A 12,511-nucleotide genomic window follows, 5' to 3' on the forward strand; every position below is an offset into this window, starting at 1 on the left:
AACACATTTAGGCTTCATGTTTATGTTTGTTCTCGTATCTTGGTCTTTAATGATCTTTTGAGGGTTTGTTGACAGCTTCATGACAGATCAATGTACCCTAAGTGAGGCGCTGGAATACATATTTGATCATTTTGATGAGGAGGAAAGAGGCTGGGAATGGATGGATTAGAAGAGAAAATGTCAGAAGATGAAGGTGACACAGAATATCCTCCAGACCAAGAAATGAGTGTGGTGATGAAGATGATGGCCACGCTGAGACCTCTGTCACATTCAAGTCAAAGAATGGGAACTTATCCTGGTGTTCAGCTGCACAGGGTTGATGCTGGGAGCATTACAACAGAAACAAAGCAGGAGCTGACAACAGAACTGATCATAAGATATGAGATTTCTACTGTTCAAGTACTTCTCTATTAGCAGAGTGTTTGAAACACACTATAACCTATTATAAACGCTTTCTCTACTTTTTGCAGGTTATCGGCAAAAAGTCTTGTCAGGGGACGACAGTGGTGTTGTTTTTAACATCGTAGAGATGTGTAGACATGTACAAAAAAAAGGCCAAACATAATGTGCCATTAATGCAGTGCGCACATTTGCAAATCACATACAACACCCTGCACATCATCTTCAAGAGAAAAATACCGCTGATGTTTAGAAGTCTGATGTCATTTTTATTATTTTCTGTTTTTAGGCAAAATTACATCTAATAGACTAAAGATTGTAATTTTCTTGTTTTTGTTAGTTGTATTAAAATAAAGATCCTCTTTATGTTTTATTGGATTTTTTTTTATAATCCAAATACATGAATGCTAGACGCATCAATTCATATCAATAAGGTGATCAGGCTTTAAATAATAATCAGTGATTTAAAACTTGCATTGATCACAATAAATTAAGTTGATTAAACAATCTAACACAAGAAATACACATAAGAAATGTATTCTCACAGTCTTTGAGAAACTAAATAAATATTAAAGCTAAATAAATAAATATAAGAGTGTTTCTGGTTCCTCCACGGTCCCTGCTGCATCTGGAAAGAAAATCTCTGCACATCCACAGGTGTCATAGGACAAAAAACAATAGGTTAATGGTAATTGTGTTGATTCATGGATGTGGACAAATATTGGATATAAAGGACGTACATTGTTCACAGTGTGTGAGGTTAAAAATGTTTCTGTTTAAGGATTTATATCCCACATAAAGCATTTTGAATTAATGTAAGCATCTGTGTGAATATGTTAAATGTTGACGTGAGCTGCAGAGCCTTAATTTCGCCAATAGAGGGCAGTGTTCGACTAATAACTTAACAAACTACTGTGGAGTCATGTCTGTGCAGAGGACTGAGCCTTGCATACAGTATAGGATTCCTGAGTCCAGACATGTGTCATCTGTGTGTGGACGCAGTTTGCTGTGCCATGAGAAGATGATCTGATGTGATAGTGAAGTCGTTATCATCTATGGACTGGGAAGTTGCGTGTCTGGAATATACTGCCCTTTTAGTATTAGAGAGGGAGGGATGAAGGTAAACTAAGCCCATGCTTGTTTGCCGACTGTCTGCGTGAACTTGAAACACAATGTCAAGTTCAAGCCAGTACGATGTGCCTCTAGATGAGAAGTCCCATTTCCTTCCAGCCCGTCGTGAGTCTATCCTTACAGTCCCAACATCACTGGCAAGACACGAAATTGCACATGATTGCTGTTGTTTATTGGATGTGATAATCGCACCTTTTAAACCCCGTCGGGTAAAATGACTTTGCAATTGTCCTAGCTGCAAAACACACCACAGACATGCACACGTGATGTCTGGGGCTCTTTAACTAGGTTGTACTGTATTTCCAATAGATAACCCCAAATAAGCAACGTCTATGCAAATATAAACGCAACAGAAGTGATGGGACCACCTGAACAACGTCCATCCAAGCTCGGTGTGAGGTAATCGACCCCACATACATCTGCGTTTACGATAATCAACACTGGCGATTCAGTGTCACGCCGACCGGACGTAAAAGAGCCCACAACAATTAGATAGAAAACATGAATATCGATCCTAAGCTACACAAACACAACTTTTTAAAATATTGAACACAACATTTAGATTTTGTGTTAAGGAATTAAAGTGTGGGTTATTCCAGCAACATAATCATAGTGTCAGGTACAAATTATACATTTTATGATGAAATGTCTGCTTAAACAGTATTTATATATCAGTGGGAATTTTGAAGAAAGGAGATCAAAAGAAAGAAGTAATGTTTGTAAAGTAATAATTTAATTATTTGGATTTTATTCGACAGTACAAAACAAAGTCTGAAACAGCACAAGCCACAGTACAGCAGCACAGGCATACGAATGGGACATACAGTAAGAACCCTCACATGTACCACGAGGTGAGAGCGGGTCACTGCTGACCCGCTCTGAACAGGCTTTATGGCTCTGGGTTCAACAGAATTTGTCAGAAGGTTTCTATGAGTTTTTATCATAACCTCAAGGCTAATATGTATCAGTTTGACATTAAAGCAATAACCCAAATAAGCCATAATAAGACATATATGTGTGTATTTATAGCCTCGTTGGTCTTTTTATTCAATATCATACACTACAATACAATACAGCTCTGCTACGTCACATTTACTTACACACATGTACAACTGAAAGGACTTTGTATATTCTAGTTATTATATTACACACCATTCATTTGCAGTTCAATAAAAAGCAGCTTTTTGAACAGTCTTGAAATGCTAAAGATTCTGTAAACAGTAAAATTAAAGCTTTATGCTTTTCTGGACTTAATGTGACAGTCATAGATTCTGAATCACAGCCTGAAAAAAATAAAACATCAGTCAATCAAGTGTTATTTGAGCTGATCAGAACTGGGCATGGTCGAACTTCTGCTGTCAATGCGTGTCGTCAATCGATGCAAACCAAACCGCGCTCCGTTTCAGCAGTAATGTTTCTCATAAGGCGAGTAGCACCTCAAACAAAGTGAATGCTTAATGTGGTCGTATTTTCTTTCACTGTGCATTTGACATGATTGATGCATCGTTGTTTCTCCAAATGAGTAATGCAACAAAGTCAGAGAACATTTCTCATGGCAGCAGGATGAACGTTTTTTTTTAATTATTATTTTGTATTTATGGCAGTCGCAGGTTGACCATGAACATGAACACGACCTGTTCGATAAATACCATTCACCAGTGTTAACACAATGGTGGAGGGGGTCAATGCACAGCTTCACACACCCACTGTGGAAAATGTTGTTTTCTATGTTGTCTCCCAACACTACTATGACTGATAAGATTTGAAATGGCTATTTCTCGTTTTTCCTTCTTGACTTGTCAGACTTTTGCTGTGCATGCATTCATTCCACCCATTCCCAAGCGCTCTCTCTCTCCCTTTCTCTCTCTCTGTAGTTTTCAGACCACCAGCCAGTGCTGCAGCTGCGAGAAAATCCAAACAATGGCCATGAAAAAAACACACTATTATCTAGTTGATGTTTGTATCAAATCTGCAGATGTGCTATTTATGCACGGTTCTGAATGTGACCAATCAAAGCAACACTTACAGTGAACTGCCGGACCTCCCCATTTTCAATCAAGTGATGTTCTGTCTCTGGGGTGATGGCATAAGCCAGTCTCTGTGAAGACAAGGAAGCGTCACCGCACACTGGACGTGAGCTACGAGGGAGACGACAAAGCGCTGACTTACGTTGCAAAGCTTCCCAGGCAGCGTGCACAGCTTGTAGACGGCATAGAGAGGCACCATGGTCATGGAGGACATGGCGAGACACCATCCCACCATGTTGGCCCACGGGGGAAACATGTAGGAGCCGTAGTTGGGAGGGTTGAACGTGGCAAAGCTCACAACCACCATGAACTAAGGGGATGAAGAAGTGAAAAAAGGCTTCTGACCTCAAGAAGAGGTCTGTTGTGGACAGAAGTGAGGTTTAGAACTATTTGTGCAGCTAGGGGTCAGATAGTGGCCTTCAGACATGGGGTAAGTGCTACTTTTGGGTGTCTCCTGTTAGAATCCAGGGCACGAGCAGCTGGGGTTGGGGGAGACTCACCAAAAGGAAGCAGGGGCTGACGAACTTCCAGCACAACCTCCAGTACCTCCCTGGTCGCTGGCCAATCATCTCCTCAATGTCATCACTGAAACGATCCACCCCTGAAAGAAGCAGCAACACCCTGCGTTACTTCCACAGCAAGGTCGGACCAGGCTACTTTACTTAAGTAGAGACCGTTTTAACGGTTAGGATGATCCTTCTGCCATTTCATTGGTTTGACTCTTTTCTCCCTGTCTGCCTGGGAGGCCTCTCACACTAAGGAGGAATATATCCACACTGACAACTCGGTTAGATGCACCTATTCAGCAGACAGCCGAACGAAAGACCACAGTGGCCGGGGTGAAGGGGTCCTGTCAGCAGTTTAAAGGAAGAGGAAGGGACCCAGTGAAGCCTTAGGCCTGATTGATCTGCTTTGCCAAGGTCGAAACCCACCAAAGTGGCTCAATACACCGACCCCGCTGCCTCAGGGCTGCCCCGTATTCAGCCCCTCCTGAATCTCTCCACAGTCAGGATCAGTAGATATGAGACACAGAAACTCAATTCGGAAGTTCATGTCTGCCATTCTCCCCGACCTTTAGATTGTTTTTATTATATTTCTGCCTGCCGGGGGTTCGAAGAGGAGGTCTGGGGTGAAATAATAGTTTTCAGCTGATCAAAGCAAGTGAAAGTAAATGTGGAAGCCATTGCTATGTACTGTACAGAACCTGTACATCACCACTAGTCTACAATTACGCTATTATGCAACTGACTCCTGTTGTGAGTGAACCCAGAGACACTGAATCAGGCCATTTAACCTCAGACCAGCTCTGCTGTAGTGCAACCCTGCACTTAGTACATGCACAGAGACCTGCTCACCTAAACTGAAGAGGCCAAAACCATTATTGGGAATAGACCATTACTGTGTCCCTGCATGTAATAAAAGTATGTTGCTTCAGGTCACACGCCTTTAACCAGAGATTTCTCATCATTCCACTAATACGGCATCAGCTTTGCTAGCCATGAAAGTGTGAATTATCTATTTCATTCTTTACCGACGTCCGTGTGTCTCACCATAGAACCACGCGATGCCGATGGCTTCAATAAGCACTCCAAAAAGAATCGATGTTCCTGCCGCGAAGTGGTCCAGCAGAGTAAACACGTACATCCCACCCTGGACACACAAATACGGGTTACAGTGAAAACCTGGAACCAGACGGGAAAAAATCCTTCCTAACGCGTTTGTCCTCTGAATAGTACACGTCACCAAACACACTCACATTTGTAACGCAGAACAGGGATATGAGGAAGGTGGCCACAACAATGAAGAGCGTGAAGAGCTCTCGGTGCTTGTGTAGGAACTTGAATTCATCGATCAGTCCTGTTATCACAGACTCCATCCCTCCCATCTACAGCAAACACAGTGGGTAAAGAAAAACAGCAGGTGAGGAGGTCGGTCTCTGCTTCATCATGACCTTATACAACGCTGCCATTTCCATCATCATTACAGCTGCTTGACGCCAACAGGAGCTGGAACTGTACAGTTAGTCACATCCCCCGTGACAAACATGGAGGGGGGTGGGAGTGTGTCTACAGGTGGGAGGCTGCACACTCACAGCACTGTCAATGCCCAGCGTCAACAGCATGATGAAGAAGATCACGGCCCACACAGACGACCCGGGCAAAGTCGCAATGGCTTCTGGGTAAATGACGAACACCAAGCCGGCGCCTGAGCAGAAAAAAAGGACCAAGGTCCGATTCAGCACGAGTTGATTTCATCAAAGAGAACTCGACATGTGCTGAAATGGTTTCGTACCATCTCTGGCGACCTTGTCCAGGGCCACGTTGTGCTTGTACGACATGTACCCAAGGAAGGAGAAGACGACGAAGCCAGAGAAGAAGCTGGTTAAGGAGTTGATGGAGGTGGTGATGATGGCGTCTCTGAGTCAACACAGAAACAAGACAGTTGGGAACATAAGTCATCCTTCCTGCCGAAGCCGGCGTCCTGTGGGTTTCTATGTAGGACTGATGTGGAGCAGTGAAACGGGCTCCTGCCACAGAACAATGCAGGGTTGTTGACCTTTGACTCTGCAGCTAACCTTCCTCCACCATGTTTGAGTGAAACAGGAGGTGTGTTGTTTTTGCACTGAGCTGCCTGAAAGCGTGCGCGTCTTATTAAAAAAGGCAAATGGAGGCGCCCTGAAGGTGGACTGTGGAAAAAGATGACATTCTGTGTTTAAAGGACTAGAGGCAGCTCCACACATACAGTAAAGCAGCCCCCCCCCCCCCCCCCCCCCCACACACACACACACCCGGTGTGGCTTTTACCTGTAACAGTTGTTGCTGAATTTGTTGTAGCTGGAAAAGGCAATTAACACACCAAAACCCACTCCCAGGGAGAAACAGATCTGTGTGGCTGCCTCGATCCAGACCTGGGGAGCAGCACAACAAGCACACTTGTGTGAAGCGGCAAACAAAAAGCACAGGAGAGGAAAAAAGCCATTATTAGGGATAATTGCAGGAAACTCATTCAACTGCAGTAGATGAAAGACGCTTGTGAATACGGGGGGTAATTTTGCAAATTACTGCTCCATGCATCTATCTAATCTAATTCTCCAATCACTCCCGTGCACGTCTCTGTCTCTCTCCTTCTGGGTTTTCCTCTCATTCTCCGTAACAGAGCCATTTAGTCCTGCAGGGACTTATTGAGCTCCTTGGTGCCTGGTAAAAAAAAGAGGATATCCACAGATGAGGAATATATTAGAAATGAATTACATTGGTGACGTTTGCTCCACTGCAGGTGTTGGTGTTTGATTTGAACTGGTCACACAGATACGTTTAGCTTTGCACGTTAGCGTGACATTTCCGTTTTTTCCCATTTTCAAGGAACTACAACTTAAAAGCTCAAAGCGTTCCTTCAGAAATGCCTCGGAGACACGATTTTCAAGAGGAGCAACGGTGGACTTTTGTTCTCTTCGGGCACCGGCCCCACTCACACGTCGACAATCACCTTGGCATCGCAAAGTCTCAGGAAGTCCACAGAGAGGTACGCCTTAATGCCATCGATGGCTCCAGGCAGAGTGACCCCGCGGAGCAGCAGCACAGTCAGGACCACGTAGGGCATGGTGGCTGTGATCCACACAACCTGAAAGGGGTCAGATGACACACGCATTTAGGCCGAGGACACACACACACACACACACACACACACACACACACACACACACACACACACACACACACACACACACACGAAGCTAAAGACACAGCATACATACCACATATTAAAGTGACACTGCGTCATTCCCCACCTTGCCGGAGGTCTTGACTCCCTTCCAGAGACTGAAGTAGAGAAGCACGATGACCACGGCTAAGCAGGAAGTCAACTGCCAGCGTGGTCGACCCAGGTCGTCAATACCGTTACTGTCCTGGATGTGGAGCACCGCTCGCCTGAGGAAGGAAAACATTCTACTGAGAGCAGCAAAGACGCTGGCGTCACCGGTTACGAGTGCCAGTGGCCTCATCGTGAGACCGTTAGCATTCAACAGGTGTGTGCTCATAATGCTGCTGGGCCATCAGCCTTGTCTGGGAGCAGGAGCAGGCAGCAAAGGCCCTTGAGTTAGGGGTCAAGTTAGTGAAAATGCATAAGTAATACACAACCATAAATAAACACTCTGACCCCAAAGCCTAGTGCCAACGATAAAAACTTCATAGGGGCTCATGGATCAAAACTGTTTACTAGGACCGAAAAGCGACAGATTTGCAAGTACGGTTCTTTCACACGCTACCAGAATCACCCTTAAATCACTAAACTCTGACTAGTGGGCTCCATTCATTCCTCTGGATCCTCTGGATCTTATGGAATAGGATGCACACACTACAGGCCTGTTACACTGAACATAACATGTAACATGGTGGAAAAATGATTTCCTCCTTTTGTGGCTTGATTTGTAGCTTCTTTGCTAGATGCACGAATAAACGATGCATTAAACGAAACCCTGTGGTGTTGAAGCTGGGAGGTCGGGGCCGACTCACTCAAAGTATTCCTGAGCGGGCGTGGCCTTGTAAATGTCACTGACGGAGCTGTTGTCGGCCCAGTCGGAGCAGTTGGGGGTGTTCCAGGTGTTGTTGCAGTGCACCCAGGGGAGCTCCCCGGAGAACGAGGAGAAGAGGTAGAACAGGGCCCAGGAGATGATGACGTTGTAGTAGAAGCCCACGTACAGGGAGATCAGGATGACGGTGAAGCCGACACCTGCGGCGAGAACGCAGAGCGAGCGCGAGATTACGCATCAGCTGGAGGGACACACAATAGTAACATTCAGTAAGATTCAGACAAACACCAGCCACGCACAGCAGAAGGTACAGTAACCTGGGATTCAATGCAGTCCCACAGGAGGCGTCTCGGCTTCTAAACACTTCTTCACGCTTTAATTATCAACACATCTACCCTTTCCTGTAAATCTGCAACAATGTCCACTCTTCTAAGGCTGGAATTACTTGTTAACCTTTCCTGAGGAAGACATGACCACGACTGTGCCTTATTGATTCCTTTGTAATGTGGATGTGATATTTGTCCGGGGAGATGCCTCTTATTAGCGCCGCGTGCGGCCCGCGCTATCTCGCCGTCTGCCCGGCTCCCCTTCACGTGCATTGATCCTGAGAGGAAGCCGGCGTGTTGATCAGAATAATTACTGTCAATACGGGCACGTGTATGTGCGCATTTGAATAATTACTGTTATCCCCCCACTGAGAGACAGAGGGAGAGAGAGAGTGAAGCGTGTGATTAGAATGTCAGCGTGTTCGGTGTGTGTGTCGCTGACGGACGGCACATGTTCTCACACACACACACACACACACACACACACACACACACAAAATGACACACACTTGTTATGACATATAACAAATATACGGCACAAGGCCAACTTCAGACTATTAAACACACAGATATGGAAAAACTGTATCACATATAAGAGACTGTACCATGTATTACAATTTTAGACAAACATAAGTCACAGCCTGCAACCTGAACAAGAAGCACGAAAGGTTGCACAAAGCAAAGTGTGTGATTAAGACTTGGTTTCCGCCTCTGTTTCTCCATTAGTGTGTCTGGATGGAGCCTCCTAATCTGCGCTTTGTTTATTGATGTGTTAAAAAGCGCGCGTGCGGCGTTACCTGCCGCTCTCTGACAGAAGGACTCCGACAATCAGTCTAAAAGCCCAATTTTCATTTGCCTTCCACCCGAGCGCCGGCAGAGCCTCGTGGTGCGGGGCGGATAAATAATGCCTGTCGCCCGCTCAACACGGAGACGAGCGGACAAAAGAGACTGGCGTGTGGGAAGAAGAGGCGCTCCAGCGGCACGTGGGTCCTGGAGGAGGTGTATTATGGGGAGAGCAGGCACTTGGCAGGTGGAGACGGAGAAACCGCGTCTCTGCTTTAATGCACGTCCCCCCGTGCAGGTGTTTGCATGCGTGGATCCACCAGGGGTCACATGTAGACGCCAGGGGCGTGTTGGGTCCTACCTTTAAATATGGGGCAAATCTTCCACACTCCGGCCGCCCCCTCCCTGTTGTACTGACCCACAGCCAGCTCCATATAGAAGAGGGGCATGCCTGCGATCACCATGAAGAACAGGTACGGCACCAGGAAGGCACCTGCACAACAAGAGACCAAAAAAAAAAAAAAAAAATCAGATACAGAAAAACACTGCAGTTCTGTCCAACCGCAGTTTTGGTTTCTTTCAGAAAACAACTGATTCACGTGTTCTTAAATATGACAGGATTTGGAGACAGAGCCCAGTGTCAGCCTCGACCGTGGCTACAGGATCATTTCCAGCTCCTAAACATAATGAGAGCTCTATGTTAAACAGCCATAATTAGTGGGAGTGATTGTTGGAGCTAATCTATTCGGAGCAGCTGCGGTGGTTTTCCCTGTATTTTGATCTCTGCAAAGGGTCGGAGGAAGAGAAAGAAAACCCAGCCGCGACGAAGATGAAGGTCTGGAACACGTGTGTGTGTGTGTGTGTGTTTGCACGTACATTAGAGCAGGGTGAGGATAAAAGACAGTTTTCTAATCTTTGTATTTATCCAGATACAGGTAGACTCCACCACTACGCTTTTCACCGTCCATCCTCCGACGGATGATGTCACCTTGCAGCGCTTCATGCTTCTCACCTCCTCCGTTCTTGTAGCAGAGGTAGGGGAATCGCCAGACGTTGGCCAGGTCCACGGCAAATCCTATGACGGAGAGGAGGAAGTCGATCTTCTTCCCCCACGTCTCCCTCTCCTCCTCCCCGCTGGCGTTGGTCTGAGGAGGGGTCACCAAGGTGGTGGAGGTGAACTGAACCCCGTTCTGCTCCTTCACAAGGATGAGCTCCACCTTCAGGGTCACGGAGTAAATAACATGCGACAGACAAGTCGGTGATTTTCACTCATGACACACACACACACACACACACACACACACACACACACACACACACACACACACACACACACACTAGGTCTGACCTCCTTGGGCACCATGGCGTTGGGGGTGGGCTTCTCTGGGGCTACGACTGAGGACATCGGGCCGATACAGACTCTGAGGACAGAGCGGTGCACAGACACAGGATTAAAAGCAGACGAAGCTGGAAGGGAAAAAGAGCGAGTGCAGCTGCTGTATCTTAAGCAGACAGAAAGAAAAGAAAGAAGGAAGCATATATTGACTTGGTGGAAATAAAATATCGAAATAAACTTTGACTTTTAGGTTTTTTGACTACACAATATGAACAGTCAGTAAACACTGGGTGACTTAGACGTGTACAGGGCTGAGAGCGGCAGCAGAGCGGTGGCGGCGTCTCATCAAGGCCATCGCATCGTTTCATTTCACACTTGTTGATCGCCATTTTACTCACAGACGTGACAGCGTCCACAACCCTCAACACATCACAAGATTTACTTCAGATTTGCCACTAAAAGGTGCTGATCAGAAATCAATTGCATTGTTAAAATTTACAAAAACTATAAAATGACCATATAAATGTTTTTTTTTTTAATTGTACATTCAACTTTCATTGTATTTCAAGTTGATATGGTTTAAACCACATCTTATCCACCAAATTATGAAAGAAATGCCAACCTTTCATCCTTAAATTCACTGTCAACAGGTTGCATCTAACCTTTTTTTTAAGTGTAATTTGTCCGTGTGTGTGTAATGTGAGAAAGAGATTTTTAAAAAAATAAAATAAAATAAAAATTTTTAATGAATAATGCTCACCTTTGATAAAAGGCAGGTGAAAAGTCTTCCCGTTGTCAGGTTGGACACTTTAAATCCAGTGTTGTTCTTCAGCGCAGCGCAGATTGAGGCTGAACATATTTACGCAGACTGCTTTTTTTCGGTTACTTTAACTCTGTCCCAGACTGAAGCAAAGATGGTGAAGTGAAAAAGGCAGACAGATGAGAGGAGATCTGCTAAAGCGTGACCCTCCCTGGTTCCAGTGACGGGCACACGCAGACCAGAGCGCCCTGTGGTCCGTATGGAGATCGCTCCGCAGGACCACTCTTGAAATATGAGAAACAATCAGCAGTACACAACCCCCCCCCCCATCAGTCCCCTCCCTCATCGCCTCCTTCTCTCCTGTCATTGCATGTTTCCTCATCTGACTTCGCTTGTTGCTGGATGACTGTGAAGCCAGTTTAAAATCATTGCATTATAATTATTGTTGCAGCATAAAACTAGCTCATCTGTCTTTACCGTGCGTTAAACCAGCAAGAGATTTCTAGTATTTAAACAAATCTAAATGGTTTGAAATTTTCAAAAAAGGGTTAAATTGTTAATTTAAGTTCTATATTATCCACCTACAGCAACAATTAGGTTAAACACTCAAACAAAAAGCTGTTATTTTACCTCTAACAGGAGTCCAGGGACCCACCTCTCACCACCTGCTTGTCAATCGGCAGAAATCGTATTACCTGTAATGTCCATTGGGACTAAACTCAATCAATCCTGTCACCAGATCTCCATTTTGGAGTCAACCAAAACAGGAGTGGGGCATTTTAAATAACCTAATCAGTTTGGACCCCATGGACAAAGTTATCACCCTCGTGTCCACAGTGATTTGTTGTTTACAAGCCAATCATTATGATCAATTGTCCACTAATTCCCGATGACACTGCCGTGCACACACCTTAAACACGCCCATCCATCTTCCGCCTCAGGCCTCGCATCACAAATTGTTTTGTTGACGCCGGCCTGCTGGACGTACGAGGCGTCCGATGGAGCTCGGACCACGACGAGGTGAACATAATCGAGTGCCTTGTTTTCATAAATGCAACAGCTGAGACCCTGAGCAAAGGCGGGTGGCGAGGAAGACACGGGTGAAGCACCAGGGGATGATGAACGGGAACCGGTTTCTTTCATTGTTTACGACAGTGAGGCCTGTGTAGCTGAAACCTTTCACTTTCACTCCATTAACCGCAGAGCAGAAGAATAACAACT

At 45.4% G+C, this 12,511-nt stretch overlaps 1 protein-coding gene across 1 annotated transcript; it reads right to left on the reverse strand.

The window, feature by feature from the left end:
* Positions 1-2,241: 2,241 nt before the first annotated feature.
* On the reverse strand, positions 2,242-11,609 carry slc6a3 (solute carrier family 6 member 3). The gene is made up of 16 exons (XM_029128217.3): positions 11,291-11,609; positions 10,543-10,615; positions 10,207-10,411; positions 9,556-9,687; positions 8,069-8,285; positions 7,345-7,483; positions 7,044-7,178; positions 6,362-6,465; positions 5,850-5,974; positions 5,650-5,762; positions 5,314-5,442; positions 5,108-5,207; positions 4,058-4,158; positions 3,700-3,867; positions 3,557-3,628; positions 2,242-3,431 (listed from the first exon to the last, which is right to left on the reverse strand). The coding sequence occupies exons 2-16, from the start codon at positions 10,597-10,599 to the stop codon at positions 3,408-3,410; spliced, it is 1,821 nt and encodes a 606-aa protein (XP_028984050.1). The 5' UTR covers positions 10,600-10,615; positions 11,291-11,609; the 3' UTR covers positions 2,242-3,407.
* Positions 11,610-12,511: the final 902 nt, after the last annotated feature.

This window comes from Betta splendens, chromosome 16 (assembly GCF_900634795.4).
Source record: "Betta splendens chromosome 16, fBetSpl5.4, whole genome shotgun sequence".
In the NCBI taxonomy this organism is placed as follows: Eukaryota; Metazoa; Chordata; class Actinopteri; order Anabantiformes; family Osphronemidae; genus Betta; species Betta splendens.